The following is a 20636-nucleotide window of genomic DNA, read 5'->3' as shown; positions in this document are numbered from 1 at the left end:
ACTAGTAGTCCGTTAATTTACAGGCTCTTCTCAGAAATAAACTAAACCGTAGGATGTGCGTAAATCCGTAAAAGGTTTGATAAAAACATTCTGGGAAAAAATAAAAAAACAAAAACTTGCAGAATGACCAAGCTTGAGAAGTCCCAATAGTAAAAACATGATTTTTAAAAAAACCTAAAAAACCATGGTAAGCTTTTGGTATCATGTGATTTTCAAGTCCGCTCGTGTCATAAATTTGGAATAATCAAGCACGCCAGGCATTTTCTCTCATAAATCACATGAAACATAATGATTGCATGGCTGTCATTGGTGGCAGACGTTAACAAAGCAGTTGTATTCGTTCACTGCTAGTGTCTCAGGAAGCATGATTCTTAGCGAACAATTTTAATTTTAACACATCCTTTTTTTTATCAGTTTAGTCCATTTCGACCACGTATTGATTCTACTGCTCCAACCACCGCCACCGCTACAACTACTACTACTGCTGCTGCTACTACTACTGCTACTACTGATGATGATGATGAGGAGGAGGAGGATGAGACGATCTTGTCTGGAAGTATGTAATGTATTTTAGTATATGTAAAAAATAAACATTTCTATATTTTTTTCTGTATTTCTACATATACAAGCAGTTTATTGGTTACACAACATAAGCTTAAATACATCAGCATTAAATTTATGATCATTAACATGTTTATTCAGAAATTACATAATGTATGAATTCTTAGTTGCCCATATTGAGAAAAAGTACCTGTGTTTTCTCATGTTTATAATGTATGGTTCATATGAGAATGTACTGCACTTACTACCTTTTCATGTTTTGCCTGATTTTATAAGAGCTCAGAAGACTGGACCCGTAGGTGGTAGTGTTTTTCTTTCAAAGAATTATGGCTCTTTTTTTTTTTCTTTATCTCAGACCATATTTCAGTTTTTCTGTTTTGTTTTAGCTTTCACGCATCTGCTCGATTGCAAGACCTTCAAGCACCCTCGTATAATCCTGCTCATCCACATCACATTCATGACATCCAGACAGAGGCTGGAGAGAATCCAGGCAATGCAGCCTGCCACAGAGAGCCGGCAGAAGGCATCCGTTCCGTAGACTGAATACATGTCACCGTAATACACAGGAATGACCGCAATCCTCACCAGGAAGAACACTGCTGCCATCGCTACACCATTGACCACATTGGGTTTGGAGAGCTTGTAATAACCCAACACCTTAAAAAACCAACTAAAAAAAAAAAAAGAGCAGAACAAACTGATTGCACAGATTGTTTTTTGAAAAGTAAGTCATATTTCTTAATGTAAAACAGAAAAGACACAACACATTGGGAGACAAACAAATCTCTACAGAAACAGAGTAGAGTTCTGTATGAATACGATGATTTGCTAACAGTTGGCTTGCTGTGGATTCACTGAATTGAATAAAGTTCCTATAACACTTGGTGTCTGTCATTTCGTGTAAGTTACCTACCGCTGATTCACAAATGGGGTTGAAAGCTCAGAGAGCAGGCGGAAATTAGCAAAATAAGGCAGCATCCCTTGACTCTACAAGAAAAAATAAAATAAATCAACCAGAATGTCTCAGAAACAAATTTCTAGTTTACAGCAGGGTGTATTCAAAGTAATGTTGTTACTGGTTTAATTCATTATAATTCACAGTAATAATATTTTAAAAATGGCTAGAATACCAACTGGATGCATGAATTTCTATCTATCTGTTGTTTTTGTGGTGAATGCAAATAACAGGGTAAAAAAAAATATTTCGCATAAAAACACAAGAGAAAGAACAAGCTGTGTGACAAAACCTGTTAGTGATGAAATCTGTCAGTGTGCATTTGAGAACTCACCAGAACAAAATAGTAAGCATACAATGCTGCCAAATGATGTATTACGAAGTACTTCTCCCCTATTGATGTCCAATAGTAAAACATAAGCAACATATCTGGAAAAAAAAGAGGAACAGGACACTCATGTCTCAAAATGTTATACGCCATCAGGCCATCAGCGCGTTTGTATTAAAATATGGCATGGGGAGCTTCTCTCAGGTAGATAGGCAAAGAAAGGAGAAAATCTTGACTAAACAGACACCTCACCTGATAGGAGGTAACCAGTAGTAATGCCTACATTTAATTGTACCAGTGTAGGATCTCCCCTGTAAACACAAAAGAAACCAATGAATGTAAATTCAAACCAAAGTGTTAATGAAAAAATACTCAATATGTTAAGCAGAATGTTTTTTTTTTAAATGAGTGAACCAGATGGGATCTTCTTTAGTGGCTTCATCAAAGAGAAAAATGTAGAGACAGAAGAGTCCGACCATCACGGCATGAAATGTAGAGACAGCCCTGAGAGGGGAGAAGACACAAATGAAAAACCAGACAAACAGAACAAACAAATAAAAAAAGACCTCCCCTCCATCAGTGTTAAGACTTGAAAGTCTCAGAATGAACAAAATGGAGCTAAAACAACAACCTAATAAACAGTTCCTTTTGCTATACTTACTTTTTTCTTTCACTCAACAGGAAGTGAACAATTGTTTTATCAACAGCATGGTTTTGCTATTTCAGAAATGTACCCCTTTCAGACCTAACACTCACTGAACATGTAGGCACTGGATGCATCAAACAGAACAGATGCACTGTACATATACTCACAAATATCAAATTAGCTGGTTAGAGAGATCTATGGCAAACAAATCATTAAAAGCTGGACTGTTTTTAAGAATGAGGATAGAACCTGGTATTCCACTCTATCCTCTGCTTGTGGTCAAGTCGTGAGAAGCCAGAACTGAGACATGCGGATACCCAGGGAATTCCTCTATGGAATAGCCACTGGAAAATCAGGAAACTGCATCCTGAGACTCCCACGATCAGCAGACTGAAGGACTCCATGGTTGTCTAGCCCTGTACAGCGAGAGAACGAGAAAGAGAGAGAGAGAGGGCATAGATGTTTGGAACTTCATACTGGAAGCCGGACACCAGGGCACCACCTAAGGTGCCGCAGAATCTCCCCGCTGCCAGAAGTCCAGCACTGGATACATTTACATATCTGCTGACAAAGCTGTATTGACATCCAGAGGTCAACAGATTCAAGTTCACTGGTCCCCAGTGTGTTACAGGAACAATCCAAAAAAAAGGTGTATGAAATATGAGATGCATTTGACAGCATAGAAAGATATCATTATGCCCACAAGAAACAAGGGTAAAAGTTAAAAAAAATAGATGCGGCAGTGCCTACATTTAAAAAGACGTTACCCTTATACCATAAAAAGACGAAATTACCTCAAAATGAATATAAAAATGTTGCCATTGCACTGGAAGTTCCATTTTAGACTAAGAATACTTAGTAATTATAGGCGTTTTAATGATATCAAATAACATAGTGTACACTCTGTGTGTGTGTGAGTGGTCTGAGGACTATAGCTTCAAAATAGGTGATAGTAAAACCAACCTGCATACACTAAAGCCCCCCCCCCCCCCGCCCACACACACACACACACACACACACACACACACACACACACACACACACACACACACACACACAAAGCAACACAAAAATAAATGATTAAATTATGGGAATCAGTTTGGTATTATGGTGACAAATATGCCTTTCAGTTCTTTCCCTTGCGCCAAATGAGAAGCTCATAACATCCTTGAAAAGACACATTTTGTGTCCAGGACTTTGAGCTGTATGATGTATTCTATACTGGGGTAGTCTGGGGCAAAAAATGCTGACTTACTGAAACAAAATACAGGGGTGTTATCAAGTTCCCTCCAGTGCAGGAAAGAGAAAAGCACAGAGGAGAGAAACCAGAGAGACATCAACAAAGGCCTCTCTCCAGACTTTCAGGCATTGCACAGACCTTGTCCATCTCAACCACTTCACCTCAGAATGGTCAACCAACTGTGAACATATCTATTCTGACTCACAATTATAATAGTGTGCTACATCCTGGTTAATTTCAGATGTAAGAACTCCAAGAGAGCATAATTTACATAAATAAATATACATATAATAAATAAAATGATTAAAGACCCAAAAATGCAGAACATCTCATGGGTCTTGTAACTATATTATTTAAAGTCTTTGGAATATAATATGCTCCAATTTAAAAGACGTATTTAATTTTGAGCAATTTTGCTATGTATTCTTGGAGGAAAAAGGCTTACCTTTTCCCTTAGGTTGAAAAAGACACCTCCATCTTGAACAAGCCATTAACACTCTCTTTTTACTTTAAAGAGAAGTTTATTTAAATGTTTCTGAAGAAAAACAACATTTTTCATGAAGTAATTTCCAGAGTTCTTCTTGTATCAGAGCGAAAATGAGAAAGGATGAAAATGGTATGCTTCAAGGTGCAAGGCTTGCTCCACCTCCTTTCTCTCTCTCTCTCTCTCTCTCTCTCTCTCTCTCTCTCTCTCTCTCTAGCCCCCCTTGCTTTTCAGCTCTAAACAAGACAACATATATTCATTTTCAAACAAGTCAATCATTTAATTCAGTTAGCAACATTATTCATGAACGTGGTAAGGCAGAGAAAAATTTAATGAGCTTGTTCATCATATAAATGCTCTCTGAATTAGAATAAAATAATTTTCTTCTATCACTACAATGATTTGTGGCTAACAACTATACATACTAATCTTATTTATTTAACTATAGAAAGAAACTGAAGGTCATTTGATCTGTTATTAAGGTTTAAATCTGTGCTATGAAAAAGCAATAAAAAAATGAAAGGATGCCCTTTGGTTTTCAGTGATTTTAGCTGCACAGTTCTCCACTGGATGGCGCCCTGTCTTCAGAACACCATCTGCACACTGCACACAGGGTATAATTACAGAACATCTTGCCTTTCTAATTTCGATGCTACAACAGAGTCACAGTGTGAGTGTGGTCACACAACAAGTAAATAACACACATTAGTAGCTATATGAAAACAGTGTGATTTAGAAAGATTTAAACCATACGTCCATACAGGCTGCCGCATTTCACCCTCTGTCCCTCGTGTCATAACTATTTTCATTGACTATACAAAGCGCTATTCGTATGACTTAAGTATGAGACAAGTCACAAAATTATACCTAAATTAAGATAATGCTATAGGGGAAACGATGGATGATTTTTCCAGAGTTTCCAGAAGATTCTAGCCAAAATTAGTCCTAATAGTATGTAAATTCAGGCTTGTGAGTGGTGTGTTAATTGGCCAGAGCACTGGTTTCAGTTGCATAACACATGAGAGAGACACAGATTCGCTGCTGTGGTAAATACAGCCAATAAAGGAATGTAAGGAATGCTCCAGACAGATTTATGGGAAAACAAGAGAAGCGCCCATGGTTTTATTGCCATTGAAGGGGAAGTACCACCAATTTTTCATCACGTCACTAACATGCTCTTACATAGGCAACAGTATCGGTGGGGATGGATTAACGAACAGTTTGTGCTCAAAGTTTTAAAAGGTTATAATTTACATCCTGACTTAGTAAAAATGTGCATTTAGGAAGCCTGGATTTAGATGGAATACTGCACATGCATGTCAGTACAGTGAGGATAAGGACAGAAAAGTCACATTTTTGCAACATTTGAAAAAAATACTATAAAGAAAAGACAGACCTTCATGTCTTAATGCCCAATGCTTGCAACATTGCTCTTCTCAAGAGACTCTCCTTATCTTTTAACAGCTTCCTGATTTAGTTGTGGGTTTTTTGTTGTTGTTTTATTTGTTTGCTGTTTTAAACAATGATCATGTTCTATCAAATATCTGGCACCTGGCCAAAAGTGAAAAGAATGAAGATTAAATCACTAGTAATCTTCCGACTGATCAACTTGCAAGCGTACGAAAGAAGATTATTAAATAGATAAAACCAATCAATCAATCAATCAATCAATAAATCGATCAATAAATAAACAAACTAAAGCATCATAGTTACAAAATATGTGAGATCTTAAGAGGCTATTTAATGATACTCCAGTATAAATCCATTTCCTAAAGAGGCTCATAGAACCTCATATCCTGATTTCCATGGATTTTTTCATACACAAAAATTTCTTATACACATCTAATCAGTTTTAAAGCTACGCATGACACTTGACACTATGCACACACAACAAATGACTTAAGTAGGTTGCAGAACTGGACATCCCTCAATGACTTGTGATTTTCAGGATGAGTTGTTTGGTGCAGTTTTTGACCATTGTTGAGCTGTTTCCTGTTTATGGACACTGAGGTCCCTTGATAGCACTGCTTAAGCCACAGGAAACATGTGGAAAGAGAAGGATGTGATTTGTCCAATGCATGAAGATGGGGATGTCCTAGCAACAGGAATACAAGAAATCAAGGCCTCAACCTCTTTCTGTTTTTAGCTGTCATCATGACCACGGGATTCTTCCTTTTCTTCCTTCCAGTTCTTTCCAAATTGTGTAATGGCCTCATACAAGATACATGATCTATTTTCCCCCACAGATTCAAAATGATGCTATCTAAGTGTATGTAAGTGTAAACGTACATTTTGTGTGTAAATAAACCAACGGCAGACACATTATCTGGTCCTCTCTACTCTTCTCAGATTCTCTCTTCTGACTATTCTTTCTTTAGATGGACAGGTGGAACACAGTTAAGGAATATTCTGAAATTATTATGTGAGAGCAACCTAGTTATGAATTAAAGATCATTGATCCTCGTCCGACGATCTTGTTTTACTTGTTTTATGAAAAACACAGCAATAAAAGTGAAATTGTTTCACGTTTGTACTTCACTCATAACCGAGTCAAGATAAATATGCTGATGTATTTGTGTAAAACGTTGAGTTCTTGTTGTCCAGTCATGACGGACGCTTCATATTTTCTTTTGCCAGTGTCAGCTAAATCTTCAAAAGCGAGTTTGTATGCCTACATTCTGATTGGCGGGAGCGTTCTACACTTCATCGCACCTCTTTTTTTCCTCGAGAAGTTTTACGTTCAAATCGTCTCATTTGCTTGCTAAGTTGGATATAGTGGCTATAGGTGAAAGGAGGCAGTCTCACTTGACTGGCCTTGGCTCGCATCTTTTATTACCTGGATCAGCAGCAGAGGAATCGAAACAAAACGCAAAGATTGCAACGTTTTGTTGCATGGATATTTGTCGACTAAGAAGAAAATGAGTCAGTTTAACAAAGGTCCTGCGTATGGTTTGTCAGCCGAAGTTAAGAGTAAGGTAAGCTGTGCAGAATGTTTCACCGGTTTTGTCCATTTTATCTTTGGGAAACTATCAATGGAGGATTGTATATGTAGCCATGCGATCTCTGTTCTGATGCTACTTTACAAGCGATCTGTTTAATTGTAACGTTATTTTGTATCTTGTAGCGTTATTAATACAGAATGAAAACTTCGTTTTTGGAAGTGCTGGTCGATGATGTGAAGCGCTTTTCGAATTATTCTAATTTGATCAGTTTTGCTATTGTTCCGTCACAGTTGCTTGCCCTGAAACCTATTATCTTCAACAGCGTGGTCTAATAGTCAAACTTAATATGAGGTAACTTCCTCATTCTGGCACCCGTCTTTGAATTACGTTATTTTTCTAGTAGACGTTTATGTAATAGAGATTTGCTTATCTGTTTCAGATGTTTTAAAGCTATATACTATTGTTAACTTATGTTCACCTTCAGCCAACTTTACCATATTATTTCCTACTTGTAGGCTAAAGATAAAAATGCAATGATTGTAATTTGAAATGTTTTGCATTAAATGCTGAAATGTTTTGCACGCTTGGTCTCACATATGTGTTGCAATACTTAGTTATTTTACTTAGGTATTGGACTTTTCCTTGGAGCACGCGTTTTTCCCCCCTGACTACCAGAGCTGTTTTATATACAGTATGGGCATGAGATTTCATTTACTAATGGCTTTCTTCGAGTGGATACAGCCCAGAGTTAAGGCGTATTTTCTGTGCTGATCCTCATATCAGTGTTTGGAAGATTATCGACTATGTTATGAGCTGGTGAGATGCTGATAAAAAGGATGGATCGGCCTTTTGTTAAACGAATACAGGGTGGAGCCGTCCCGGTAGCAGCTTCGATATGTTGAAGAGGAAACAATTGATCATATATAGAGTCGGGTTTAGGCATCATGCACATCACAAGCTGTAAGTTAACACATTTTCGTGAATGCTTTTCACTCACTGACATTTCTACCGCAGAAAACTGGCATATACTTCCACAATATTTCTCATTTTAGGGTAAAAATCACATTAAATTGACCACAGTTCTCTTTGTGTTTTCATCTGAATATCGAGTTAGGTACTAAGCTAGTTTGTTTGTTTGTTTGTTTGTTTAACTGTATGTTTGTTTGACTGCACAGAATAAAGTTTGCACGTGCTCCATCATATTTACAGAAGTTTGGCTGTCGACCCCTCAGCTGCTTCCACAGGAAGTATAGCCTTAGTTGAGTTTAGTACCACCCCGTGGAGCACTGAATCAACAGAGATGCATGTAATGTATACAGATGTGAGGAAAGCTTTAAACATGGTCAGATAATCTAAGATGCTTCCTGAGTAACAGATTAGCATTCAGTCATCCTTTTAAGGGACCTGTCAGAGTTAACATGCTGATATAATCTCCTCCCCGAAATATTTTTGGAAAAACTTATCACAAAATGAAATCAAGAAGTTGTTGTGTGGTGTTTTTGCCAAGTTCAACATTGTTTTCTTTGCTTTGAAGCTCCATGGAGGGTCACACCTTTTGGCTTTTTTCCCCATCCTCTCAATGTAGTGTTACCACTCCTGCCCCTGATGGCCCACACCACTGTGTGTTTCAGATCTCTCCATGCTCTGATACATCTGATTCAAGTCATCTGCTAATTATCAAGCCCTCATTCAGCTGAAACAGGTGTGTTAGAACTAAAATATGCAGAGCTTCTCAAAGCTGGGTTGGGAAACATTGTCTTGGTGGAAATGAAGGAGATTAAACATTGCTGTGGGAACCCAAAAAGAATCACGCATCTTCCTGTATTTGTCACACCCAAGCAGTGTTTATCTTTGCTTAGAAAACTGTGTCCCATGAAAGATGGACCATGGTGTTTGTCAGTCAAACTCCCAGTCTTACCATATGGAAAATGCAGTGGACTTGGAGTTTCATGAAAGAGTTCCATTGCCCCAGTTTTCTTGAATCCATCCATTCACCTATTTTTGTTGTCGTTCTTCTCCATAACACGCGATGTTGTGCTTGTGGGTGACCAGCCAAACATTATAAGAACTACAACAAAGCTGAGTTTCACAAGTCCATCTAGTGTTAGGCTAAAACACTTGTCCTCAGAAGACCTCTGTCTGACCGTTTAAAAGAGATAAACGGATCCAGAGCTTAGCAAGAGTATTGACGACAAACAGAAGGAAGTCAGGTGCTCATCTGACACATATTTATCAAACATGTTTGTTTTTGAACAAATTTGAGTTTATAACCCACATTCCGATATGGGTCAAAACTGGTGAGGGTAAGATCAAAGGAAACTGCTTACTATTTTGTCATTTAAAGACACCATCTGGCCTATGTGAAGTTTTCATTAAACAGTATCATTCATATAAGGAGAGGTGTTAGTTCATATTTCGCCAAGTGTAGAGTGTCATATATAGCGTATGTAGTTTATAGTATTTTCAAGGTTATTTTTTTTTTTATCTCTCAACCAAACAGGGAAGTGGTTTGTAGTTTACAATCAGGAACCCAGCTCAGGTTTCTTTTTAAGGTGACTGATATTTCATGCACGTCTCATCTTGTCAATTACTATATGAGCAAATTCTTCAGTTCTCAAATGATTCTCAGTTCTCAGTTTTCAGAGATCTTTTATCTAATTACTCATTTTTGAAACTAAACGGTCAAATGTGTAGTTGTAGTTGAAGTTGTAGAGTCTAAAGTTTAGTTCTAAAGTAATTGTTTTTTTTGTTGTTTTTTTTTATGTCGGTGTCGGGACCAATGCAGAAGTATAGCTCATCAGTAGTGTGTCCATTACAGTGTAAATATATACACGATTGCCTTGAGCTCTGCTTTAGGATGAAGACTGTACACATGAAACACGATAGAAAGAAAGATGAAAGATTTTCTTATCATGGACAAGAAGCATTGCAGACTGCATCTGGTGCTTGGAGGTGGGCATGTTAAACAGTTGCTTGGGAAACATCTCTTGTTGACTACACATACTTCATGGGCAATTCCCCCGCATTATTTTGGTTTGGTGAACATATCCAGAGCAACAGGGTGAATAATTTATTGGCAGAGCAGCTGTGGCATTCAGTAAAGTCCTACTCTCTGCATTGTCTAAAGCAAATGAATAACCAGTCCTTGAACAGAAATGTTTTCCTGTTGCTGGCTGAGTAGCAAGCAACAGTTATCATGCTTAGCCTTTTAGGTTGACTCTTTTTAACGTCCAAAACTAACTTGTATCCAGGACAGGGCTGAGGGTGGTCTACTAACACAATGTTCTCACTCTAGCCAGATGGAGATATTCCCTCATGTCCACTAAATTTTCAGGAAATGCTTCCCCTGGTGTGGTTAGTACAGCAGCAAGACTCCCTGTCTGGGAGATTTAGGATGAATCAGCAGCCTACCAGACGATGTTCCCCTTTTTCTTACTGAATACTCTACTGTGACAAGCTTAGGAAACACAGGATCTATTGTTTGGAATATGACAGGGCAGCTGGATGTAAAGTTGGTTACTTAGTAACTGTACAACACATTATCTACAAAGATGGTTGGGGTGATAGGGGATCCCCCAGTTCATCTATTTGCCTTTTTGACATTCTGTGGGTGGGCATTAAATCCTCGTTCAGATCTCAACATCTGTGGTTCTTTTTATGAGAAATACTGGAGGTTTGTTGGTGAAATTGCTTGCAATCTCTAAGTGTACTTCTGAGGTCTTTTCTCCCCTCTCCCTGCCATTCACATTTCATCTTGTCATCTCTTAAATACAGGCATGTGTGAACAGGAAGAGATAATAAAAGTGAGATTTGTCTGTGGAAAAGTTGAGAGGAAGGGTGCAGATTCATCGCTTTCCTCCTCTTTTGTCCTATTGAGTGTAGACAAAGTTCTTTTCAGTGCAGGTTATGTTTCAGGCTTGTGTGGATGAAGTGAGAAAGACTTCTGAAAGACCAACTGGTTTCCATGATACATGAAAACAGCCTGAGGCATATTATGATTATTGAAAAATGTCTCTTCCAGTGTTGTGTGTACAAAACAAAGAATGGACCGTGTGTGTGTGTGTGTGTGTGTGTAATTAATGGTAGATGATATGATACCTCTGCAGCTCCTGTCACAAATCACCACGTGAAATCTTCTCCACCCTAAACCTCCATCTCACCTCATCTCCCCACCTCCAGTCAAGTTGACAAACAGTCTAGTAGACTTTCCAGTGTGGGGATTGTTTTTACATCCTGGTGGAGCCTGGTCAATGTCGACAAACAAAGCCTGTTACATGAAAAGCAGTCTGTTTGCTCTGCTGTTGCCTGTTGTGAAAGTGTTATTTCCTGGTGTCCTCGGGCTGGTGCACAGCTGTGACTAGGCTTGATGAAAACCTATTCCTCCATTAGTCCAGAGCTGCAATTGTTGTCATTTCCAGCTTGTACCCTTGGAGCGGTAGAGATCTTACAACAGTGTCATTTTGTGCATGCATGCACTCCATTATGTATTCCTTTCCACAAACACTCCAGTTAAACAATACGTGTGCAAAGGCAGTAGCTCATTGAGGTACATGGCTCATTATCTCCTGTTTCAACAGAATTTGTAATCTGAATTGATTTGTAAGTGCTTTACTTAGGTAATGGATAAGAGGAGAGAGGGGAATGGTGGTACGGCAACATGTGCTGTGACGGTGGACCTATGCAAGTAAAGGCCAAACAAGCATATTTAACCTCAATAATTTCACACGCTGGAGAGACTGAACTTCTTGTTTCCCATTATTACTCCAGTTATTCTAGTATTCAGCTGGACTTCATTTATTGTTCTGGTGCAAAGCCAGAGAAATACACTAGTGGCAGTTGTAAGCCACTGGATCAACTGATCTCTAATAAAGACTCATTAAGTTAGTCATCTTTAGTATATTACTAATCTTATCACTTAAATATCTTTTTCAGCATTGTGATGTTTTTCTTCCCTCTCCGAGGTTTTAGTCATTCTGTTCATCTGGACATGAGCTTTCCTTGGGTTGACAGATGAATGGAACTATTCCGAAAGGCAGAGTTCATACATGGGGCAACTTTTCAATGTAATATCCTGTATGTCTTTCTTCTCCTGGCACCAATCCTGGACAAACAAACTCGGGATGAGGAGCAGACGGCTTTCCAAAATTGTCCTTCTCCTGTGATTGCACCTTGGCCTGAAAAGGCACTTTGTTAGATGCTATATTTTACCATGAGAGGATTTACCATATGCGTTAGAAGTTTTAATTGTGATCAGAATACATAATGCAAGTGTGATGATTGTTCATTGTTTAACATGTGGTCAACGCAGGGTAAATGGCTTGGGAAAGAGAAGTCTTTATCAGTGTTTTAGTCGTGTCTTTTGGTAGTTTGGCAAAAAATAAGTAAATAAATAAAAGAAAGTGTTTATAAGCAGATGTGCCCTCACAAACTATGCACTGTAATGGCTATCTCAACTAGGCTTTGAAAATGGCACTACAAGGCCAACGAAAGTGATTTTCTTTCTGAGAGAAACACTGATGTATTGGTGTCCCATATGCACTCTATGGCTTACAGCTTTTGTTCTTGTTTTCAGATTGCCCAGAAGTATGATCCACAAAAGGAAGATGAGCTGCGTTATTGGATAGAGGAGGTGACAGGTATGCCAATCGGCGACAATTTCCAAGCAGGTCTGAAAGATGGCGTCATCCTCTGCGAGTGAGTTGGAATTCTGGTTGTTCCTAATCTTGCTGAATAACATTTATACTTTATCTATACTTTGTGAGAATTTTTGTCAGTATAATATTGGTACTGTTTGTGTATAACACAATTCATTTACTTTACAGGCTAATAAATAAACTACAGCCTGGCTCCATTAAGAAAATTAACAATTCCAAACTCAACTGGCACAAGGTAAGAGTTTGATAACAAAATTTGTATAAAATCCCAAATTTTAAATGTTCTATAAACTGAATCTATATAACATTTCTCTTATTTTGATCTTAAGTTATCCAAGGAGTAATTTTCTTCATGGATGAAGGTTTTCCTAAAGTTGTGCCAGGAAAAAAATGTACAGCCCTGTAATTATATCAAAATTGGCTCGAATGACACAGCTATTATTTTCTTTTGTCATTACTTCAGTTGGAAAACCTGGGGAACTTCATCAAAGCCATTCTTGCTTATGGCTTGAAGCCCAATGACATATTTGAAGCCAATGACCTGTTTGAGAATGGCAACATGACACAAGTCCAGACCACATTGCTTGCCCTGGCCAGTATGGTATGTTCTGTAATCCATCTCTGAAAAAGTGACAAAGGAGATGATGAAGTTATTTCTGCTATTGAGTTTTAATACCATAAGCGATCCGGATGTCTTGTCTAAATTGCCCATCTCTGATCTCTAAACATCATAGGCGAAGACCAAAGGCATGAATACAAAGGTTGACATTGGTGTGAAGTATGCCGACAAGCACGTGCGTCGTTTTGATGATGAAAAACTGAAGGCTGGACAGTGTGTTATTGGATTACAGGTAATATATCAGTGGTTGTTAGGAGTGTAATCTATATCGGTGAGCTCAAACAGATTTCATAATTAAAAATGGTGAAGCTGATATTTTGAATAGATGATCATTTAGTTCTTTTGATGGTTAGATGGGTACAAATAAATGTGCGAGCCAGGCAGGAATGACAGCATATGGGACCAGAAGACACCTTTATGACCCAAAGACACAAGCAGATAAACCATATGACCAGACCACCATCAGCCTACAGATGGGCACCAACAAAGGAGCCAGCCAGGTCAATGCTGCCTTAAATATATGTGGATAATTTATGAACTTGAAGCTTTTTTTTCTTTTGGAGGAAGATATGTAAAGGATTTCCATCTTTTAGATGGTTTGAGAAAATTTCAGTCGCTTTTGATGTTGGTCAAAGCAGTCAAGAAATGGCTCGAAGTGGTCTTTTCCACTGTATTGTATGTGCACTGACAGATAAAAACCCAGAGCATATAGAGTGCCTGAACATGTCTGACTGCTATCTGGCCTCTCCCTCCAACCATAGGCTGGTATGACAGCACCTGGCACCAGAAGGGATATCTTCGACCAGAAGGTGGCAGTGCAACCCGTGGACAACTCAACCATCTCGTTACAAATGGGCACCAACAAAGTGGCTTCACAGAAAGGCATGAGTGTGTATGGGCTGGGCAGGCAGGTGTACGACCCCAAGTACTGCGCCTCTCCCACTGAGCCGGTCATCCACAGCAACGGTAGCCAGGGGACTGGCACCAACTGCTCCGAGATCAGTGACAGTGATTACCAGGCTGAGTACCAGGCCGAGTACCAGGCAGGCTACCAGGATGAGTACCAGGGCAACTACCACGATGATTACAGTGGGCACTATGACCACGGCATTGACTATTAGGTTGAAAGTCTGGCAAAGAACACCCTGTTGAAAGTGTTTTTTTTTTTTTTTTTTTAATGCTTTTTTCTGTCTCAACAGAGTAAGGTGTCTATCCTTGCTGACTTCCTCTTTTGTAAGACAAATCGACAGAGCATGAGGGAAATGTTGCCTAAATGTTCCTCTTTAGATTATCAGTGTTTTATACTTATCTGTTATAGTCACACAAAGAAAATATCAATACAGACTAATTCTGTAAAAGTCTGATTAACATTGGTTTTCCTCAAAGGTAATGTCACCACATGTGCAGCATTGTGTAGTATTTTAATCTTTAAATTGTGAAGTATTCATCTTTCAGTCATCTATTATGTCATATCAGTAATGTTAGTCATCCCTACCCTCCATCCTTTTGATTTAATTCATTTTTTGTAAGGTTCCCACTGTTTTAATGGGAAGAAACTAAAGACTCAGCATTGAAAACCCAGTGTTCAATAGCACCACCATTTGGTATATGTAGCAAGCACTGGAGTATTGAGTATTAGATGTGTTTCTACAAATTTAAAGAAAGCTTATTTTTAAACTAGGTTTTTCTACATTTTTTTCTCTTTTTTTTCCTTTGATTTTTGGATAGAAAGTGTTTGATCACTCATCTTAGCGTATTGGTTATTTGTGCCATAATGACCCAGTGTAATGTACACCCTGCAAACCCTTGTATTTATTGCTATTGTCACTCAGTAGAGAGGACAGCTGTTTTGAGTGACATTTGTTTGGTCCAAATAAATTTTACTTTTTCCAAAAATGACATGTCTGTTTTTTGTAAAAAGTTACTAATGGAGGAATTTGTTGTTATTTATAGTTCACACTGGGCTCTCTCCCATATGTGTATAATATTCTCAGACATGTTGTCTTTATGTTTTAATGTTTGAGATGCAATTACTATGGGGATCTGGCACTGAATTCTAATGTCAGATGTTATTCTGGTAATGGTTTTTTTTATTCATCACAGTATGACTTTCTATTGGTCATTGCTCTGGTTTGACAGTTTTAGGGTAATATACCTCATTTTTCATTTTTATGCATGTATTTGTTTTTGAGCAGCTGAACTGAATTTGCTTGTAAAAATACTTCAAAAACTGATTTAGGGGTCATCAGGGAATCATCAGAGTAACAGCTCTTTACCACAGAGACAACCATCTCCAGAGGCACAGGACTTGTGTAAGGGCACAATGCACGGAAGGTCCATCTGAATACTGCCTTGTGTTAGTCTTAGGTTTGAAGCCAAGAGTTGCTGAGAGCACAAATTACAAAATCAGCGAATCTGGATTCAACCCAACAGTGAAGTGCACAAGACCACTCTGTAACCTGAAAGAGTGTATGAGAAAACCCACAGTGATTCCCATTTAACCCCCCCCCCTATCCCCAACACACACTGGCAGAGGAATAATCCCTGCTTTGTGTGGCTGTGGAATTCAGACCCGATAATACAGACTCAATTAGACAGAGAGTCCCACAGAGAAGCACAGGTTGCCTTAGCAACGTTGTCTTTCGTTTTTGGGGGGGGGGGGGGGGTTCACTCTTTTTTGGCAGCTAAGGGTCCAACCTATCTTATGGTGCAGCATAGCATTACTATTGCTGTCTGCTAAGAGTCAAACTGTCGTACATAATACAAAAGAAGAGCATGAAGAGTTTCCTAATGGAAAGGCTCAGTCTGTACTGTGCACACTCCTATGTTTTCTTAAGGATGTCACTCTGTGTCTTTTAGGTCCATGAGGATGGTTAGAGCAAGATTAAACATAATATGTTGTTAATGCTCGTCGACTGCTGTTGAAGTTCATCTTAAAGACGAAGACCACCAAAAAGATGTAAAAAGAAAGTTAGTGACTGGACAGATATCAGACAGTCCAAATAATTGTAGAGTAGGCTGTAAATGTATGAAATGCAGTGGGATGAATAGAGGTTTTAGAACTAATCTGCTTTGCACAGTAACCTTGGTCTGCTAATTATAAAGTCTGTCTGTTAATGAGAAAGTTCTGTTGAGGTGTGAATCATTACTTCAATGAGAAAATTGAAAGTGAAACAGTATGAAAATCAGAGAGACAATGGAAAGACGTAGGAATTTGTGTGTCCAGTCAGCTCAGTGGTTATGGTGCTGTGCAAATGCATCTGTTGCATGCAGATATGATCGTGCAATCGTGAAGTTATGTAGTACATAGTCTTAGCCAACCAGTCTAGTCATAATGTGGTTCACTCACAGTAATACAGACTGCAGTTTAAGAGTGTGGTTCTGGATGTCTTGATTAATATTTTCCACTGGTGGAATTCCTCCTCCCAGTTGGATGCTGCAGCTACAGACCAACAGTGTCTGGAAATGTTTCCCTCTCTGGTCCGGACAGCCTCTCCCAAGCACACTATTTTAAGCTGAAGATATCAAAGTGGAAAACAGTTTTTTTGCATATTATGTCTCATTAGTGATAGCTCTATAAACATCTGTGAGAATTTCTGGCTTCTTTCAAGATTACTGTCAGAGTATTCCTGGATTAGAACCATCACATGAAAGAGACAGTTGAACTCTCATGTTGAGACAAAGTTACATGATCTTAATGTATTGGCAATTTAAAGCTGAAACCACCCCACAGAACTGCATACGACACAGCTGTGAATGCTCTGTAGTATTCAAAGATGTCATTCAGTTGTACTGTTAGAACACATGGTTGTATAAGGCTTTCTGAATTAAGGACATATGACATAATACTTCAAATTTGTCACTTTGTTTTCCCCTCAACCACTAATTTCCCATGGGATACTGGGGATAATATCAAAACGAACACTTCTTAACAGGAGTAGAAAGCTACAGAGGTGTGATCATCTGATCTTTACTGAATCATATTCACTGTCCCCAGATTCATGTTGTGTAAAGATTCAATTCTCCTTACTAATTTGATTCATTTCAATCAACACTTTATGAGAGACCAGAGAACACAAGAAATGACTTCTTAGTGAACATCAGAAATGAAAGTATCCCAAATGACAGTGCTAGTGAGTAGCTTCTGATTAAACCACCTTTTTTCAGGCCTCTCTCTTTTTGTTGGAAAGACTCAGATGTCAACAGACCGCAAGTATGCACAAGGACACATGAAAAACTATTCAGAAATTCCCCAGTGCACTGACGCAACATTACCGCAAGAAACTAACATATAGTTGATGTGAAATTCTAGTCAGGCCTATTTCACAAGACTGTAGTGTTTAAGGTTTAAGATTTAAAATCACATTTTGTCAAATGTTTGCTAATGTCATCAACTTGGTACAGATCATTGGATTACACTGATCCAGTTAACTGTCTGACATCACAGCAGCTGTTTCTAATGCAACATCAACCATGTTTTATTCAACCAAGGTGTTGCCATACACTAAGTGGCCAGATTTTACACCATAACAGTCCAATGTCTAATTTTTCTATTAGACTACATTTGTAAGGCAAAGAATTTTATACTGAAATGAAAGTTCTCTTGGCTAAGATTGAAAAATGGCATTCCTCTTTATAAAAATATCATTGCTGTAATCATCAGTGCCATTTGCATCATTGTAATGTGTAATGTGACAGTCCGCACTGTCATCTGACTTGGTCATTGTGGATGATTTAAAATGAATTAAAATGAAAGGCCAGTGTGAGTATGAGTGTGTGTACAATTGACTATGAGAACGTGTAACAGTACGAGTATGAGGACGAATATGTTTCACTCCATAACCAGGTGACATAACAAAGGCTTTGTCCAGCTTTGATTCCCAGTGATATGTGAGTAGTATATGTGTTATGATACTCTCTCTCTCACTCTCTTCTTTTTTTGATAAAGTCTTTAACCTACAGTGACCAGAGAGGCATTATCCTGTAGACTTGGTTGAGGAAGGTTTAGAAAACCTGGGAAACTGTGGAAATAGGTGAAATCTTGTTTCTTAACTGACCTCTGTTGATCTAAAAGGAGTACTGCAGGCTTCATCCCACAGTCTGAGCCGGTTAACGCGAATCGTTGTCCGTCAGCCAAGTTCCGGCATGACATTTCTGTACTTTAATGATGTTGTGGTGCTGTAACAACACACCGTATTATTGAATCACACGACGACAAAACATAATCAATTTATCAAATGGCTGTAAAATTTGAGACATATTTGGCTGTCTGATTTAAAATAGACGAACAGATAATATGCTATCCAGAGGGGGACGGCGTTACATGTTATTGTGAAAATGGAATATTATACTGTAATAACCTCTGTTCAGGTGAAAAATAAAGCAAAATCATTCCAAGCTCACTGCTATATCATATAGAAAAAGAGATACATTGTGGTGCTCCTGAGTACTGGCAATAATCCATCTAATGTGTGTGTGTCGTGTAATAAGAAAATATTATTTTTATTACAATAATCTCTCAAATTTTATTAGCCACACACGGGACATGTTATTTAATAATCCCTTTAATGCTATTTAACATGAAATAACTGATGGTAGAAATAAAAGACAGGATGACTTAACATTTCATTAATATTTTGCAAGAATTTATTGAACTCTAGTCACATGCCCTTAAACATGGAATTTATGATGATATTGAATATTTGAACTTGTGAATAGTTTAACAAAAGTCCGTGAGGGCTTTCCAAGCAAGTGTGATGAGACTGACACATTGGGGTGGACCAGGTTTGGTAAAAACTGATTCATTCTTATCTCTTGAAACGATATCAGACAGCTAAAAAAAACCCCTCCCACACATTTACTAAATCAGCAGAACACCATGATTCAGTGAGAAATATGACAATGCAGTCTAGGATCCCAGATACCACTGTTAAAACCAAGCCATGTTTTTCATTTTAAAGCGCTTGTGTGCTCACAGAATGCTAGTTTCAATCTTTTTAAAAGTTTATCTAGAATACAACTTAAACAGGGTGGCACGGTGGCGCAGTGGTGTTGCCTTACAGCAAGAAGGTCTCAGGTTCGATTCCCGGCCGGGCGGCCAGGGTCCTTTCTGTGTGGAGTTTGCATGTTCTCCCTGTGTCTGTGTAGGTCTCCTCCCACAGTCCAAAGACATGCAGGTTAGGTGAATTGGTGACACTAAATTGCCCCTAGGTATGAATGTGTGTGTGTCTGCCCTGCGATGGACTGGCGACACACAGACAAAGGAGTCACACTCCTTACACTTTTACAGGTTTATTAGTTCATAAAAATGTAAGTACCTCTATTTTTTTTTTTTCCCCACAAAAAATGTGTACTTCTTCGCTCAGTTTAGTTCTTACCACACATAGCCACATACTAAACCAGACCCTTGACCTGAATTAGCTAACACATACCACAGATGACAACATAGATTTCCTCTCTTTATGTACCTCTTTATGTGCAATGGGAGAGAATCTGGATGCCTGTCTCAGACTGAGGAATCAGCAAGGAATGCGTTGGCTCCAGAATTTTCTCTGACCACTCACATTCCACAGACACCATTATCCCTTCATCGCTCCCCAAAAGTAGCGGAAAAATACGACTGATTCACTAAGGAACGAGACGCTTGGTAGTGCCTGGTATATAAGCATCTGTCAAATACATGGGGTGGCTTACCCATCTTAATTCTATGACTGTGGGACCACTATACGAAGCCTGTCCAAAAAGCAAAAGTAGAGGTCCCTAGAGCCACAGAGGAATTTTGAAGAAGATGAGAATGAGTCGAGGTCTGTTCCAGAGGGACAGAAGGGCATGGGAAACTCAGTTGGGGTACTCTTTTAAATTTCATATTTAAAGTTTTTTGGTTTTTTTATTCTGAGCTTTAAAAAAAAAAAGTCAAAAGCAGGTATGCCTCAAGGGGCAGAAGTGTAAATTCTCCTGACTTACTGCAGATTACTTGAGTAAAAGGATGAAAGAATTTGAGAGTTTTGTGTTTTCCTATGGTATCTACATTACCGTTAACCCAATAATGGTCCTGATCACACCACGATGTTTCAAATTTGTCACCAAACCTCCAATGTTACATATTTTCCAGACTCTGTGCTAAGTTTAAAGTCTTAGGAGAAAATGAGAACGGGCCCGTTGCACATTATGAGTGAAATGATGACTCAAACAAGCTGTGAACCTACTA

General features: G+C 38.6%; 2 protein-coding genes across 3 annotated transcripts; one reads left to right on the top strand and one right to left on the bottom strand.

Annotated features, from left to right (window-relative positions):
• Positions 1-924: 924 nt before the first annotated feature.
• Positions 925-2894, bottom strand: LOC115813192 (TLC domain-containing protein 4-B-like). The gene is made up of 6 exons (XM_030775805.1): positions 2740-2894; positions 2259-2348; positions 2097-2155; positions 1851-1945; positions 1475-1548; positions 925-1231 (listed from the first exon to the last, which is right to left on the bottom strand). The coding sequence occupies exons 1-6, from the start codon at positions 2892-2894 to the stop codon at positions 925-927; spliced, it is 780 nt and encodes a 259-aa protein (XP_030631665.1).
• A 4114-nt stretch (positions 2895-7008) lies between these two features.
• Positions 7009-14558, top strand: cnn3b (calponin 3, acidic b). 2 transcript variants are annotated; one of them, XM_030774247.1, is made up of 7 exons: positions 7009-7189; positions 12729-12850; positions 12979-13045; positions 13274-13411; positions 13545-13661; positions 13783-13929; positions 14191-14558. In XM_030774247.1, exons 1-7 carry the CDS (start codon positions 7133-7135, stop codon positions 14548-14550), a joined length of 1008 nt encoding a protein of 335 aa, XP_030630107.1. In that variant the 5' UTR covers positions 7009-7132; the 3' UTR covers positions 14551-14558. The 2 variants fall into 2 exon arrangements, with proteins under 2 accessions (XP_030630107.1, XP_030630108.1); XM_030774248.1 differs by lacking the exon at positions 13274-13411.
• The last annotated feature ends 6078 nt before the right edge of the window (positions 14559-20636 follow it).

This window comes from Chanos chanos, chromosome 5 (genome assembly GCF_902362185.1).
Source record: "Chanos chanos chromosome 5, fChaCha1.1, whole genome shotgun sequence".
NCBI lineage: Eukaryota > Metazoa > Chordata > Actinopteri > Gonorynchiformes > Chanidae > Chanos > Chanos chanos.
Note: the sequence above shows the minus strand (reverse complement) of the source record. Positions and strands in the feature narration are given on the sequence as shown.

Bases quoted from the DNA above. Each gene is read 5' to 3' on its own strand.
- cnn3b (XM_030774247.1), top strand. From the start codon at position 7,133: ATGAGTCAGTTTAACAAAGGTCCTGCGTATGGTTTGTCAGCCGAAGTT. The intron at 7,190-12,728 runs GTAAGCTGTGCA...TCTTGTTTTCAG, and splicing joins CAGCCGAAGTTAAGAGTAAG to ATTGCCCAGAAGTATGATCC. The intron at 13,662-13,782 runs GTAATATATCAG...TTTGATGGTTAG, and splicing joins AGTGTGTTATTGGATTACAG to ATGGGTACAAATAAATGTGC.
- LOC115813192 (XM_030775805.1), bottom strand. From the start codon at position 2,894: ATGGAGTCCTTCAGTCTGCTGATCGTGGGAGTCTCAGGATGCAGTTTC. The intron at 2,349-2,739 runs GTTCTATCCTCA...CTCCCCTCTCAG, and splicing joins AGGATAGAGTGGAATACCAG to GGCTGTCTCTACATTTCATG. The intron at 2,156-2,258 runs GTTCACTCATTT...TTGTGTTTACAG, and splicing joins ACTAAAGAAGATCCCATCTG to GGGAGATCCTACACTGGTAC.